At 33.8% G+C, this 17,497-nt stretch overlaps 1 protein-coding gene across 2 annotated transcripts in view; it reads right to left on the bottom strand.

Annotated features, from left to right (window-relative positions):
* Positions 1-523: 523 nt before the first annotated feature.
* Positions 524-17,497, bottom strand: part of HJURP (Holliday junction recognition protein) — a 30,425-nt gene continuing 13,451 nt past the window's right edge. For both annotated transcript variants that reach the window (XM_032208010.1, XM_032208009.1), the window contains exons 5-13: positions 13,957-14,012; positions 12,535-12,574; positions 9,691-9,752; positions 8,713-8,811; positions 7,865-7,925; positions 5,297-6,897; positions 4,694-4,757; positions 3,426-3,510; positions 524-1,277 (exon numbers count right to left, since the gene is read on the bottom strand). In XM_032208010.1, coding sequence (XP_032063901.1) covers positions 1,151-1,277; positions 3,426-3,510; positions 4,694-4,757; positions 5,297-6,897; positions 7,865-7,925; positions 8,713-8,811; positions 9,691-9,752; positions 12,535-12,574; positions 13,957-14,012 — 2,195 coding nt within the window. In that variant the 3' untranslated portion in view covers positions 524-1,150. The remainder of the gene's footprint in view (positions 1,278-3,425; positions 3,511-4,693; positions 4,758-5,296; positions 6,898-7,864; positions 7,926-8,712; positions 8,812-9,690; positions 9,753-12,534; positions 12,575-13,956; positions 14,013-17,497) is intronic.

A 17,497-nucleotide genomic window follows, 5' to 3' on the forward strand; every position in this document is an offset into this window, starting at 1 on the left:
GCATCTCTAAAAGACTGTTGTTGAAGACCCTAACATAGGAACAATGAGGGAGGGAACATGTGCATACGCATTGCAGAAGCCACCCACTGATGTTTATTGTCTTACTCTAGAGTAAGCGTTACTGAAGTTGACTTCTTGTTCCATTCAACACCACTTAAAAGTAACAAAAAATCTGGTTTTAAGTGCTATAATAATGTAAAGACAAAGAAATAAGCAAGCACAACACAAACAGCACAACACCAAAACACAATAAAAAAAAAAAAAAAAACATGCCCAGAAAGGAAGTCAAGGAAAACTATTTTTCCTTTTCTGAAGCCTGGAAAGCTGACACTGGGCAATGCTGATAAAAGAGTGCATTTGACCTAACGCTTACCACTAAAACAACCCCCTTGCCAAGAAGGAGCACAGCAATGAAAGCCTGTGGGATCCTGCCACATCGTTCTCATGTATTTGTTGTAGGCATACAAACTTGTCCTGAGAATTTATACCTAAAATAAAATTCTGAAAACAGGTACTAGTTCAGAGTATGTATTTATTTAAAATATATGGTATGTCAGGTAGAACTTGGTCAGAACATAGAGATCAAATCTAATATTGTATGAAGTTTTATTGTACAATCAAATCTGGTGAGCTACTTAGAAGATTACACAGTAAAATTGCATAGAAGGCACATTAAAAGTTACAGTGTATAATACTGCATTTGGACCACCCAGCCCAGTTCAGATTTCTTTCATGCATCTAGTACTGACACATCTATAAAGCACGAAGGGGGTGGGTGGGAATTAAGCAGACACAAAACTTAAAATTGCAGTATTAATAGATTAAAAAGCAAAGTTCCTCAGCAGATAAAAAGATAATACAAATCATGTTCTATTATTAAAAACAATACCATATATAAAATTTAAATGAACTGAGACATAGAAAGGAATATTGATTCTTTGCAATACCTGATGAAGCCCAAGGAGTAGGGCGTACACTGTCAGAAGGGAGGAACCAGCTTCTGAGAATTTATATTACAGGGAAGTATAAATCAGGACTAATTGTATATTACAATAATGTTTTTCCATACTATGGATCTTGTGCTTAAAATATTTAAATTAATAATAGATCTGTGATTCTTGGAAAAAAAATAATAAACACAAATCAAAGATTATAAAACAATATTTTCTCTGTAACAGTCCATGAAGGTTCCTTGATTACTTTTTACCACGACATCATCCAAAGGATTACTAGGATTTCGGTCTTTTCCATTGCCATAACTTAGTTTTCTTGATACCCTGTAAAAAATATTTGTTTAGAGCATAAAATAAATTTCACAAAAATACTATATTTGCTGACTATCTGATGAACAGAATGAAAGTGAAACAACACACTAATGCAAGATACATGAACACCTTGATTGTGAACAGTAGCAGGACTCTTTGCCTGCATTCCTATGCTTGTTCAGCTGAAGAGGAAGCTTATCAACCTATGTCAAAAGTTCAATATCTCAGTAAAGCTACGATATTAACATAAATTACATTAATGTAACTATGTATTAAATTTTCAGATGCAAACACTGAATGTATTCAGAAGTAGCTAAAAATTAAAGATACAAGTGAGAATACAATTATTTCTTTGCTAGTTACTTAAGAAATGGCATTTAATTTTTTAAGATCTATTTTAAACTAATTTGGTGTACATTTACAATTAAGTATAGCCGTGTAGTTGTAGAACAGCATTCCCATGTATTTCCTTTTCTGAAAAAGGTCTTTTCCATAATCAGCTTCTACATACAGGCAGTAGAGTTCTAGACAGGAAAAGTCTCCTTTCCTTTTCCTTTCCCAGAAGCGTGTCTTCCTCTCCTCTCCACAAACAGTTATTACAACAAACAGCATTTTGGCACCTGGCTTAGGCATAAAACTTTTGAGGGTTCTGAAGCCATTAAAGAGCTTCAGTCCTGGCAAGTGTATTTCAACCATAGAAGGCTAAGAATATCACACCACAGGCCTAAGGAATCTTGCCAGCTGACAGACCATTTTGGCTACGTATCAGCAAACGTGTGTTTGTGTAATTAAGGAACAGAGCAATAGATTTTCTTCCAGATGGCTTGGCAAGAAAGCACACAGTGACATTCTGATTTCCTACACTTTCTCAAACTTCTCTTCTTGCATGCATCAATGAAAGGAAAACCTTTTTCTTCTTGAGAACAATTACTAATTGAATAGGGAGGGCTATTTAGTGTGGACTCAGGGAAAAAAGTAAGGAAATAAAGGAATTAAAAACGGAGCAGAAATGCACTCAGCTAAGTGGTTATATTCAAGATCATTTAAACATCCTGTTATAGTCACCAACACACCTCCAATCTTCCACTGTATCAGAAATAATCCAAATACAATCTTTATTGGTATTATCATATACTTGTAATGCAAGCTTTTAGGTTTTAATACCATCTTTGCTTAAATTGAGACTTTTTTGATATACAATACAGCCTCTTTCAGATTAAGTTCTCCATACAAATAGTTCAAAAGCGCACTCAGGCTTCCTTAGAAAATCAAAATTTTAATTTGAGCACTGTCAGTTTTATTCTATTTATTTATTTATTTTTAGTATTAGCTGTATGATCACCCTAAGCGTAGTGAAAGCATTTATTGACTTTAAGTTCGGGAAGGCAGTGTATCTGATGGTGCCAAAACAGACTTTTTGGCAAGAAGAATGTCAGAAAAGTTTCATAAAATAAAACTGTTTAGAGAACTTGTAATATTTTTTAAGCCTGCTATCTATTGAATTAGTTACTAATTGAAAAGCGAAGAGATCAGAAACTTTTGCAGAAGTCATATTTTCTAAGGAAAATGGATGTAGTAGGTCATTTTCCAGGGTGCTGAAAGGAGTTTTCTCCATCCAGGGATGTCAATACATTGCCAATAGTAATAACAGAACAGGAGGCAAGGATCTCTGATACCTTCCAAACATATCCATTGCTTGTTTACACAGAGCCAAAATGCACATAACCATGACCAACTGCACAGAAGCTGACTTTTGGAAGTCCATCTAAATGGCAATATACTATGCTCTCCAGAGCTTAAGGATACGAGAAAACTTGTCAGCTCAAGCACACAGCCAAAATCAAAACAACTATATAGTCACATAGTGGCTGAAATAATAAATATCCCTATAACGAATAAGAACTGGATAAAATAAGAACTGGAGTAGCTGATCCCTTAGGCCCATCTTGTATTCAGTGCCACCCACGTTGGTCTCTGGCTAGTTTTGTTCACACTTGCCTCCTAAAGTTCAAGTGTGCAGTCTTAAGCTTGCGTTCTCTCAAGCATCCATGCTCATTTTCATTATAGATGCACTCATTTAAGCAACAAACCCCCTACATTTAATATAATGTAGCACAGTATGAATTTCCTCTGAAATTTCTTTTATCCAAAGGCACTTACTTTTGATGATTTTTCTGTGCACTTCCAGGACAGCTGTAATGCTGTGTTGTCCTATGCCAGCTAGAGGCATCAGCAGTCCCAGATTCTGGTCATGAAAGACAGTATCAAAGGGGTAAGAATGATGCTAAGTAGCATAAAGAATAAAATACACTGTAAAAATACTAGCCTGTTAAGACACTGGTAATAATCACCACACTTCAGTCAGAAAATTCTCTTCTGGCCAAACTTAATTTCAAAAACATTTTATACCCTTTATTCAAAAGCCTCAAATATATTTACATATAAGCTAACTTTTTTCCAAATACTTATTATTTAATGACCATTAAAAAAAGGTACAAGGAGAAGAGTTATTTCCAGAAAGAAAATGTGACAGAGTATGAGGAATTAAAATTTGAGTGAGGCAAAATAAGACAGATAGGATGCATCTCAAATAATATGTCACCTCAAATAATCAAATTCTTTGTAAAAATTATTTATTGGTAATGAAAATGCAGTAAGGCAAGAACCATACAAACAAATTCATTTCTTTTGCCATTTTCTCTTTGTATATCAGTTAACAATTTTTTTTAAGTAATCTTCTTCAGTATTTTCCCTTGCATGTTAATTAGTTATTTGATGACCCAACTCATAAAAATGAGGTATAGAAAAGAAATATAATCAATTTTGACTAAGCTGGGAAAAAAGTTGCATCATGTTAAAAACATACTTTAACCAAAATCAAATTATTGAAGGAAAATTATAAAATTAGCATCTAGAATCTTAAACTAATTTTACTGGTCTTTCAGTCCAGAGTTAATAAAATGATACTGTCTTGACTCAGCAAAAGTGGTCTTTTTCAGATCAACAATCTGATTCACCTAAGCAAGTAACAATAGGCATGCAACAATGCAATTGCACATTTTTGTAAAGCTTAAGAAACCACGCAAAAGCATTTGATTATTCAAGTGCAGGATTAACAAGCTATCCGTTTCCTACAGAACATTTATATATGGAAAAGTAAAGTTAGAAAAAAAAAGGAAAGAAAACAGATAATAAGCAATAGTTTAGTAGGAAAATTCCTACAGAAAAAGCTTCTTAAATTACTGTTGTGAGATTCAGGAAACCATTTTCTATTTAGACTCCTTACTTATTAAAGAAAAACAAACATCTAATTATTAATGAGGAAAGAGAGCTGTCACCTAGACAGGGGTTTATAGAAGAGATCTATAGATCTACCCTTTAAAGAAGTGACTGGTAAAATAATAATTCACCAAGCTTCTGAAACTAACCTTTCAGGGAAATAACAGGACTAACAAGAAAAGTTCTATCTGAAGAAGCGTGAAAACCAGAGTCCTGAAAATAAAGCATAAACATACCACATCAACGAAAACACTCTATTATTATTTCTCAGCTTGCCTTAGAAGAAACAACTTGAAACTTGGAAATAAGGGCCTAATTTAAACAAGTCTGGTAATTCCAAAAGAGCTTTTTTTTGGGTCTCACCTTGCTAATGTATATAATGAATAAAACATAATAGTTTCAGAAGGATAATCTGTTAATTAACGGTCACTGTATGAGAGTATTTTAACCAGTGACTGAGTATTAAAAGTAAGAAAAAATCTTTTGCTGAGCATTTTAAAACCACTTTCCGTGTTAATAAATACAGTGAGCTTCCTCACAGGATCCAGGAGACCTGACACAACTTGTATTTTGTTTAGCAAATAAAATCCTCCCAAGCTCAGGAAACAACTGCACCAAAATAGCACTGGAAATAAACACGTGGTCACTAATCTAAAGACCGAATCCGTCTAAAGGCTTGAATCCATTTCTAAAGCATTTCTCTAAATATCAGCAAACAGTACACAATCACTTTTTATAATGTCCCACAATACCTGATTCTGACAGTTGCGACTGTTAAAAAAGCTGGTGCTACTGCCATTGTATGGGCTCAAAAAATCCACATCAACTGTTTGAAGATTTGCGTTTTTCCTGTGAGAAATTTGCTGATGTTTTGTTGGAAAAAAATAATGTTCAGGTATATTTTTCAGTCTCTTTACTGGTGAACAAAGAAGATCATTTTGAAAATTTCCTAGTCTCTTAACTCTGGGAATTGCAGATAAAGATCGAACAGGTGAGTTAACAAGAGCATTTACAGTTTCAGACACCTGTATTCCTTCATATTTCCTTAAATTTGAAGCTCTCTGAAAACCAGGAAGTTTTGAAACTGCCTCACTAGACAATTGCTCATAAATCTTCTCAAATGCTCTGTCATACTGTATATTGGACCTCACAGACCCACTGAGATTATACTTCATTAATCGTCCTCTCTCTTCAGGCTTCCGTGAGTTTGAAAGTGGTTTTGTCAATGTCAAAGGCTTTTGGATTTTTTTGGAACACATTTTGTAGTAGAGTTTTTCAAATGCATCTTCATATTTCTGGGGCATCTTTGAAGGACTGTGCTTCATAGACAACGAGGAAAATGAGTGTCTGCGCTGGAAAGAAATCTCTCTTTCAGAAATTTTTATCTGAGGATTTATGACAAATGTATTTGATGCTTTCGCAAGAGAATGATTTGTGACAGGTGCAAAAGTGCTACTATTGTCATTGAAATAGCAAGTAGATGAACAAAATCCTGAAGTATTACCAGAAGGACAATCAATTTTTTGAGTTTCACTCTCTTTTACCAGAGTAAGCGCTGTTGAGTCTGACCTGGCAGTAGCTGTTAAAAAAGGGTATTCCAAAGAACATTTGTAAGCCAAGTTATCACTTGGGTTGCATTTCAAATTATTCAGTGAGACAGTAGTCGGTAATGGATCTTCAACTACAAACGTCTCTCCCATTCTAGCCAAAACATTAGGAAAAGCAGTCCATTCAGGAACGTTTTGTCCCTTTCCAAATAAGGAATGATGATCTACACTTGAATTAGAGCAGTCCGTTTCCATTCCACTACTGTCTAGGTAAGAATATGGTACCAGACCAGATAAATTATTAATAGAACACTGATCATCACAAGGTCCACTATTCACATTTACATTATTTCCTGAAGTTTGATTCTGGATGTCTTTCCTACCACTGCATATGCCGGGTAGTGCTTTCTTCAGTTTAAGTGGTCTGAACCTCCTTATTTTGTCTACAGTGACATTGAGCTTTGGTCTTCTAGGACACCATCTTTTGTTCCTACAGTGCCCAAACATGTATTTAAATGCTTTTCTCTGAATCTGCTTTGTCATGAGCTTTATCAGTGTCTCTACCATTGCAGGGTACAAGTCTGCAAGAGTTATATTGCTCCAGGAACATTCCTCATCTGCAGACTGGTATTCTTCCAAGACACTGTCATAGCAAGTTTTATTAATTTCTTGAAAAGGTTGAAGTCTGGGTACAGTTACTATATCTGGTAAAATCGGGACACCAGAAAATTGGAACTGGTAAGGCCTGGATGAAGAACATGCATTTGTCAGCTCTACTTTCTTTCCGAAAACACTGGCTTGGTTGCCTATTCAAAAAACAAAGAAAGAAACAGAAAACTTAAATCGCAAAAGAAAAATCAGAAAAAAAAAATTAGGACATTTCAGTAACGTTACATGACAAACAATTGCAAGTGGTACATATATTCTTTATGTGCTAACAGATTTCATTAAGCTTTTCTGCCAAGCTAAGCGGATGATTACATACAATTAAGGAAAATTAAAATATCTTTTTAACGACATTGAATTAACAGATTAAAGACGATGGAAATTAAGTATTCCTATGGAATTTTTGTAATTTCTGTGGAAATTAAACATTTAAAATATTTTTTTCAATATTTGGAAAATAACTTAATATAAAGATAGAAAACATCTTAATTGTAGAGGCAGATTGTTTCACTCTCTAATTCCTAACCAGGAGGAATAGATTCTACAGATTTTGTTAATCTATTTCCATATTACTTGAAAGCTTGGTACTTAGTACCAGTGCAGCTTCCCTTGAAGTAAAGCATGAGGAGGGTAATGTTTTTTGTAGTCTTTAGGCTTAAAATATTTACACCAAAATTCTACCTAAGGTTTGCTGGGGCACGTTTGGAGATTTGAAGAAAGAAAGCTTACTAGTGAAGTAGTTCTTTGTCTACCAGAAAACAGCAGACCCAAAGCAATTCCTCAAATTTAAAGTAAATAGTACCAAAAAGTCATACGTTCATTTAACTGAACTTAATTCTGCTGAACTTTGTAACTATGCATTTTTCTTGGGTTGTTTAACAAAAGCTGCTTTTATGCATACATGCTATTTATTTTCTGTTTTTCAATTACAGTTTGCCGTAAGCAAAATCATATCTAACTTCTTGGCAATAAATCTGCCTATAGAACTGGTCTGTTGGTTAATTAGTCCCTGTGTTTTCAATAAATTAAATACTTATTTCTAATCAATTTCAATTAAAAAAATCGTAACTATCATATTCGACCCACAGACAAGAGATTTAGTTGTACCTATCATTACTGGCATTGGTGAAACTAAGTGAAGATCTTCTGACAGTCCTTGAGGTGCTGCCTGAAAAATAAATGAAATAAGAACCAAAATACATAAATCCTGAATTCATCTTTGATTTTTGTATGTCAAAGGTAATATAAAAATCTTATTTGTGAATCCTTCTACCCTCTCTTTACTATGCTTGGTCCTGTGAAGTAAAATTAAAAAGAAGTAAAAAAATCTAGTCTAAGATTCCAGTAAGAATTCTTGAGAATGACAAGTTTAGTCTTGGAAAGTTATTATAATCTTTGCAAATTCTACATTGTATATAATATTTTATTCATTTTTCTTAAATATTAGATTGTATGCATAAATATGTATATTTAAGTACATTAAAAAAACCCTATTCTTTATATATATATATATATATATATATATATATATATATATATATATATGGATAATTCACGTATCTCTGGCAACTTGAGTAGGAAATAGACGCTGTAGTATGTAATGTAAATAAAATAAATTTAAAAGCTCAATTATTTCCCCCCCTCTACAAACCTCAATATTTAGGCACTTCAGAAGACTTACTGAAATGAAATCCAACTCACACATCAGGGTAAAAAGAACAAAGCATAGAACTCGAAAAAGAAACATTTGCATATTGTCTGCTCCTTTTCTTATAATTGTTGCTGCCATAGATCTGAAATACTGTGATATTTATGTAGACAGCAAGCAGAAGAATTGCAATAATGAGAGCAGCAGATAAGTTATATTATGATTCATTGTGCTGCGCATAGTTAGAGAGTCATTATGTTATTCTAATTAGCAAGTAACTTCTACCAGAACAGGAGAAATATGTTACCGTAATCCACTTGGGAATTCTTCTTGAATCATCCTGTACTATCACATCCACTTGAACTTTAACTTCTTCTGGTGTTTTCACATTATCTACATCCAGATTCTTGGGGCGGGAGGGAAGGATTAAAACACATAAAAGGTATTGATACAGAAGAACACAGACGCATTACTTCGATATGCTTCAAACTAGTGTTATTTGATAAAGATTTCCTGCCTGCATAAAACTTATTTATTTACTGTACATTTCACGTCAAAGAAAAAAACACTCAAGAAGGAACTATGGCAGAAAACAGAAAAATAACTAGCTAGTTAATTGATCCAAGGAAAAGCACATGCTACCTCTTTAAGGTCGAAGACATGAAAATGCCTGGAACTAACTTTTGGTTTTTTGCTAAACAAAAGAGGAAAGTAAATATTTTTACAAAATGAATACAGGATTAGAATGACTTCACACACAAAGCATATATTGTACTTTTCTTCACCACTGTAACCTGTTTGGGTAGTCCTAATACCCATAGTCTAGCTTTGGCAAACAACAGCAGAATATTCCATTCTGCTTTTGTTATGATGGTCATTATTTAAGGTTTGCTTTTTAAAATCATGTTGCTCTGTTCTCCTGAGAGAATCTACGATAAAGAATCATATTTAAAGTGTCTTCACATTGTGATTATTTCTGGTTATTCATTTTGCATACCCATAATAAATTCTATCAGAAGTGCCTGTTCTGTACAATTAATTGATGTTTTGGGATTATAAGTATACTAGAGAAAACCATACAATTACTTCATATCGTTCTTCATGACATTATTTATTGAATGTCTCATTTGCTATATTGACAATAAACGTGCATTAAGATGCAGACTGCAGAGTCTTATACTGTCAGTGCATTAACTCTTCAGGCACATATATGCTATTCGAATAGTTCAATTATTTCTATTGAACATGAACTTCTTCCATTATATTAAACACCAGAAATTTTTACCTGGAAGTGGATGTCTTCAAATCTTTTTCTTACTGTAACTAGATCAGCATCACTTTCTACATCTGCAATTTGAACATAAACACTAAATAAAACGTAGTTTAACTCAAACAAAACCAAAATCAAGTTTTTTGGAAATGCTTTGAAACATCTAGTAACTCAAGTGGTTTCATTTCAGAAAAGTGTTTTCTACTATGAGGCTTTTTATCTGTATCACATTCCTTTTAAAATCATATTGAAAAAACATGATTTATTGACTCAAAAATAATTTTGTTCGGGCAACAAAGAAAAATTAAGATAACTTGTCTGTAACCAGTTCAAGACATATGCTAGCCATTTCAGAAGGTAAAATATTTTCAAAGCACTGCTCTTCAGGAGTATTCACGCATCATTCCCACTTCCATCCTTCTACATTTTTACTTATTCCAGCAACAACAGTAAGTTACAACAGTGTTACTTGCTTGTACCCATGGATCCTTTTCTTAGTTTCTTATCATCAAGACAGCCTTAGAATTGTCTAAAACTTTAACTCAATTTTTAGGTATTCTACAAGTATTTTTGGAAACGATTTTGCTAGAGGTAGCCAGATGTTTCCATTAATTACTAGCCTCAGTCTTTCATGATAACAAAACATTTGATTGTATTGTAAGCCCTGATTTCTCAATTTCCTTGGCTGTTATGTATTTATCCCATGATTATGTTTACTTCAGGAAAAGAAAGAAGAGGGAAGAATAACCCTGAAAGGGAAAATAATGACTGAAAAAAAAAGTCTTGTTTATGATATTGAGCACATAATTGGCCCTTCATACTTTTTTTAAACCACTTAAACCAAAATGGAAATCTTTTCCATATAATCCCATAATCCTTTTACATTCCCTGTCATTGCAGTCAGGCAGCTCTGTGGGCTGCTGCCATCGTAAAGCTAGGATAAAGATTCATACGAAATAAACTGTTTTTAGAGGAGCTACACAATACTGTATCCACTGGTGTAAATGTTGACCAGTTAGAGGGCTGGCTTTGACAGTCTAACCTGAGTTGAACTATTTCATTAGAATGGAAACCCATACCTGCCAGGTTGCCAGTTTCTACCCACATGACTAATAGAAGACACAGTTGTGGGCATTTTATCCACAGTAAATCAGTTACTAAGCATCCATTGTAGAGAAATTAGTAACAACTTTAAAATTTTAGTTTGGAAAAGTTTCGCCCACCTATTCCTTTGTAACAGATGATACTCTTTTTCTGCTATATAGTCTTCTTCCCCAGTAGTTAAGCACAAAATTGGCAGACTACTCTCTAAACAGTGACTGAAATGACCAGACTAGACTACTACAAATATAGGATAATCTATGAGATAAAGGTCACAGTTCTAGTGTCCAAGAAGGTTTCATTCCATCATGCCAATCACTGAACGTTAGAGGAGAGTTTGCATCATAGAATGAACTGGTCTGTAAACTAATTCAATACTCTACTAGAAACGAAATCTCAAAAAAATGTGATTCTAGTACATCTTCACTGTATTCGCCATCAGATGTCAAAGCACTGCAACATTATCAGTAGAGAACCACGGTACAGCACAGAATGGAAGGAAGTGAAATGTTTGCTCCAGGGCATCTGAAGGCGTTTTAAGGGCCAATAGGGAAGTCAGGCAACACCTTTGTTCCTCAAATGCAGAAGCGAATTAAAACAAAAATGCCCATTTCTCTCTGGAAAATTTGTCTTATAATACAGGAACTTATTTCACTGTAAATGCACATGTAATATATTATTATTACCTAAAAGATCTATTATATTGAAGAGATGAACATTTCAGTGAGGGGCTTACCGCCAAATTTAAGTTTTGACTTTGATATGATCCTCTGTTTATCTCAGTGTATTATAGCTTAGATAATTTGGATTCAACTTCCCCCTTTCTCTCCAAATAACATGATTTTTCTGCGATCCTAACAGATGCAACAGGTTTTTAAAGTATCATTATGCTTTGCTATGCTATTTCCTGTGAAACCAAAGGAGGTAGGTCCTAATAATTTTCCCTATCAAGGGCAGACCAATACTTACAGGTGTAGGTGAGAGCTGTTTTACTTTGTTTGTACTTGCTGTTGACAGCTTTTGTAAACTTTTAGAACAAGAATAACATATAACATCAGAAGAATCACTGCCTTTACTTAGGAGTGTGAAGCATCCCATAAGAATATTAAAGATGAAAAAAACAACACCAAAAAAGTTTTAGCTAAAGTAGCTAAACTGCTCTTTAAATCATTAAATGCAGGGTACACCTAGTCCTAGTTTAATTTATGGAAAACAGTATGTTTTTACGTGAATGAGAATCAAGAAGATATTGTGCAGTAAAATATTGAAGTATTTTTAAAACAGCTGAAGATTATTATTACAATCAAGTAATTATTTGGGAATACAAGATTAAAAACACTAAAGCTTTGCAGACAGGCCACAAGACTGTTACTGAAACTTACAAATGTTAAATAAAATATAGCCAGCCTCCTGAAGACATAGTGGCAATTGAATTTAATATTCTTGTTAACTGGGCCGGTAGAAACTAATGTCCTGTTTCCACTCATGCAAAACTCCTGATCTCACCGTTCCTTTCAATTTATTACGAAAATGCAATTGAACATCTTCTACATTGGATTTTCAGCATATCAGGGATTCAGGACTGAGATTTAAAGAGGAATGTGGACATTCATAGCATTAAAAGTACTTTGGTCTCCTGTTATTCTCTACTTTGCGAACATGGATGAAAATTACTTTTACTATATCATAGAATTATACAGAGTAATTATTTATAATCTTTTGTTCCAAAGCTATTAAAAAGTAAATTACAAAACTTACCTGCGTCAGATACATCCACAGAAGAACTCTCAGGAAAATCCTTAAAAGCAGATGAAAACAATTTTAAGACTAAGCATTTAAGCATAAGCTATATTAACTAGCCTGTAGAATTCCCTGCTTGTTACCTGGGGAAAAAAAAACAAACAGTTGCATTCCAGAAACTATGTCCAAATGACACTATCTTTATCAACAAACCTACACACAAATCTGTCTTACTTCACATCTGATTATACAATGGGGAAAACTACTTTCTTATCAGCCCTTCTATATTCAGATGAGTAACGTAAAAAAATAAGAAGCTATTATGCAACAAGAACAAAAAAGAATTGACAAATGAATTTTAATTACCAAAACTTTACCAGTAAGTATTCAGGGTTCTCTCTGTTTCCATGTAATTTGCCCACTCAAAGCAGTTCTCTATATAACAATTCTTTTTTTTTTTTTTTTGCATAAATACTTATTTAGAATGGAAGAAACTTTTTCAAAATGCTTACAACCCACATCTCAACAGAACTCGCCAGAATTTATTTTTAAAAAAAGTGAATGACCAATCAGTATCTTTATAACACTCTTCAAATCCTGACTATTTTCTCCTTAAAATCAAGCATCTGAAGAAGTTACTCTAGACACTTACAGAGTTTACAAGTACTAACAAAAAAAGCTAGCCACACACTGCCTAACTAAGAAGACGTCTGATAGCTTAAAGCTTATGTCTAAAAGCTATCTTCTACTTTAAATAAACCTCAAACAGCCGGAATTCAGCTAAAATCCATGGCTTATATCAGAGTTAATATTTGATACTCCTAATATCACAATGCGACATGTAATTCTATGAAACATACATAAAAACTACTAAAACCAACATGTGTTACTCATCAAAAATTGAACAAAAATAAAACTGTTAACTTTTAGTAGAAATAAAGAATGTTATTAGTATACTACTACATGGATTCTGCTCAAAAACAAACTATCCTATGTCACTGCAGTTTTAGACAAGTACAAATACTGGTCTTTCAATCTTCTTTGAGACCTCCATCAAAACGAAAAGAAAAACTAATCACAAAACAGACTATTTCTGTCCAACTATGGGCTCCTTCAAAATATTAGAGCTAGATTTTCTTCCTGCATCAACCGCAAATAATAATTGAGGCACCCAAAATACTACTGGGGTAAGCATGGAAGGATTATATTCTGAACAAACAGGGGCATAGGAAACAACAAAATGCAAATTCACCATCACAATATGTATTAATTCAGCAATTACTAAGTCCTCTAAATATAGTTTCATAGATCAATAATTTTTTAGCTTTCTTCTAAATACAGTTTCATAGATCAATAATTTCTTAGCTTTTAGCTTGTGACTACGTAATTGTTTTTCCTAACAAGGCTTTAAAAAAAGTAGATGAAATAGAGCACCCATACTTGATGTACTGTCGAATGTCCATCTTCAAGATCACCAGCATGTTGCTTTGACATTTCTTAGTGTGCATATGGAAGAAAAAATGCACACCCATTAGATAGTTGACAGATCAATGTTGCACATGAACTCATGAATTCTCCTTTTATACATAAAACACATATTTTGAACATATTTAACTCAAACATTTAACAAATAGAGAACCGGAGCAAAGAACAGACAAGTGACAGAACAACATTATCATCAAAGTAGAGTAATTCTGATCACAGTCACACATCTAAAATACTAGCCGTTTTCTTCTTAACCTATGAAGGGACACAGAAAAAGAAATTTGTCCCTTTTGGTATGACTTGCAAAAAAGAAAGACAACTACAACTTTTTTTGCGCACTTTCATGGCATATGTTGAGAAGAGAGAAAGAGACTAATTGGTCCTGAAAAATAGGGGTAGAATCCCCAGTCTTTTATTCTATGATTCTATTTCGTCATCAAGGGAAGTTCAGACTGATATTAGGAAAAGATTCTTCACTGAGAGGGTGGTCGGGCACTGGAACAGGCTCCCCAGCAAAGTGGTCACTGCACCAAGCCTGACAGAGTTTAAAAAGCATTTGGACAAAGCTCTCAGACACAGGGTCTGATTTTTGGGTGGTCCTGTGTGGAGCCAGAAGTTGGACTCAGTGATCCTTTTTGGCAAGTAAGCCTTCTAAAACAGTTATGCCTGCCTTCTGTTACAGATAGGCCCACCAGCGATCTATTTTTATTTTCTCCATTTATTTCATAAGAAGAAATATAAAGAACAGTCTAAGATGTTCCATATTTCACTAAAAATCATTAAGCTGATTTCCCCTTTTGACATTTCAATCTATATATTATTCTACATTAACTATAACAATTCAAGTACTCAAGCTGATTTCAATAAAATCAAAACATTAGACCCACAGAGAAGCAGCTGTCTTCAAACAAATCTTACTTATGCATAGGCTAATTTCACAATTAGCCTCTAAGTCAGATATTGTTGTTATTAAAATTATTCAAGACTGAAAACTGTTTTGACAGTGCTGAAAAAAGTTACATTTCTAACTGTCATCTTGTTAGATTTAAAAAGGGGATCCACAAGCTATAATGTCTGGAGTTTGTATACAGACCATATGATTATGACATGCACCTAAAAATTATTGCCTACATCTAGTTAATGTTCATAATGCACAAGTTACAGAAATGGGATCTTCCCCAAAAGACAGGATCTATATCTTCAAGCACAAGACATGCTTATACTAAGACTGTAGCAGGGACTTATCATGGATGGACGTGATATATCGTTTACGTTAACTCTGAGTCTATGTGCTTTAGCAGATAATGCTTATACTACTCAAGATGGTCAAAGAAATTTCTGCTTAATGCAGAATTTATTATTCTTGTTTCCTCTATATTTGTTTCCGGATGAACTGACGGCAAATAGCACAAGGAATTTACTTTTTTTTTTTCTACCCCCTCCCCCTCTAGGTGGTAATGAAATGTATCTAACATCTAACTGAAGCACATGGATATTATTTACTTATGTAAATATTTCAATTTATTTAATAGTGTTAGGCAGATATCTAAAGATTTCCCGTTTCCTAAAAGCTTCAAGCGTATGGAGAGGAACCTAAACATGCCATCTACTCGTTCTGCCCTTCAGGAGAGCAACTATAGCAGGAACAACTATACCTAACTTGTCTCTAGAAGTTTAACCCATTGAGAGCAACTCCATAATCTCTAAGAAACATCTGTCAAGGCTTTCTTTTATTTACGTTTGGAAAGCTTTTCTAATATGTTTAACCTAGGGATTCTCTTTTGTAATTTTTTTTTTTTAATTCCTCCTTTTTTTTTTTTTTTTTTTTTTTCTTTTTCTGATTCAGTCCAGTTAGCCAAAACACTATGCAAACATAATGGGACAAAAAACTGATCTCCACTATTTTACACATATAAACTCCAGTAAAGCATTCTTCATAATACATTAGCAATATGTTTTTAAAAGCTGAATAAAGCATTTTTCTGATGTGTCTGAGCTAGGAACACAGAAAATCAAGATAACATGGTAATGTCCCATTAAAATCCCTGCTGAGCAAGAAGTATGAAACGCCACAGAGGGTGTTCTGTTTTACAAAGTTTTCTGCTCAAGGAAAGAACGAGTTTTATATCAATAATACATTACCAAAATATTGTTTTTCCTGTATGTTGAAATTTAACATAGAAGATTCTCCCATACTCAGAACAGCCATACAAAAACCACTCAAAGGATTGTCACGCGAGCATGTAAAATTTCATAGAGCTACCAGGCTGTTTATCTGAATAGTGAACATCAGTCTAGCAAAACTCAGAATTGAGAACTGAAGAAACAACACTAATAATACGAAAAGGGCAGAGGGGGCATCATAAGTATTTGGACACTATAACAATGCTTTATATGTCCACACTTCCCATTTAAGTAACCTATTTGAAAGCACATGGTCAGGAAAATCTAAGAATACAGAACAAGATGAGGTAAATTGTGCATGCTTAGCTTCAATAATCCATAGCCAGAACCTGTTGGTGATATTTTTATTATTAACACCAACCACAACAAGCCAGTTCAAATGCTTACAGCGTGTACTTCTGTGTTGAAATAGAAAGGTCAGTGCAAGACATGGCTTGCATTAAGTAGAACAAAATAAACGAGATTCTCTAACAGCATATAGAAATATGCATATATAAATAACAATCTGTAAGAAGAGGTTTTTCCGTATGCCAACCACTGCTAACACCTCTGTTATTTCTCCACCTTCAATATTTATATATTTCTTCTCTATGACAACTAAAGCATAACTAATATAATAACAACTAAATAATAAATACTGCTGAGTTGTATTGAAAGCTGTTAAAAGTATTTAGGCTATCAAACTTCTGTTCCTCTACCTCATATAGTGTTCTGTATTATAAATATACAATTAATTAGATCTAGTCTTTGTAGCACTAAGAATCCTTCAAGAGGTAAAGTGCTCTAATAAGAACTTCAATGCCATTCAGACCTTAGGTCAAAAATGAAGACTAACAAACAGACAAAAAAAAACAAAAACAAAAAACCTCTAGAAGAATTCAGGTACTTTTCTTTTAAAAAACTACCTGCTAGATGCTCTCGCTTTCTGAGACTGTAGTAAGAAAATGACTGGCTCGTCAGAACCATCAGCACACATTTCCTAAAAATTTCAGTCAAAGGTCTGGACTGTGTTTTTGAAGCAGCACCTTATTTCCCAGCTCAACATTTAAATTCTGTAGGCTGATTCAAAATATACATACACGAACCCTGTATAGACAAATTTCTGGTAGGATTGTAGAGGAGGGAGAGAGGCACACACTGCATTTTGTTTTGTCTCCAAATATTTAGCATAAAAGACTCTTGGCTGAATACAATAAAATAAAGAACAGATTGAAAAAAAAGATCCTTAACATCTTAATAAAACAAAGCCCAACATACTTTTACTGCACTATATATCATGTCTCCCCCATCATTTATCCCAGTAAAAAGACAT

Source organism: Aythya fuligula, chromosome 1 (genome assembly GCF_009819795.1).
Source record: "Aythya fuligula isolate bAytFul2 chromosome 1, bAytFul2.pri, whole genome shotgun sequence".
Classification (NCBI taxonomy): Eukaryota; Metazoa; Chordata; class Aves; order Anseriformes; family Anatidae; genus Aythya; species Aythya fuligula.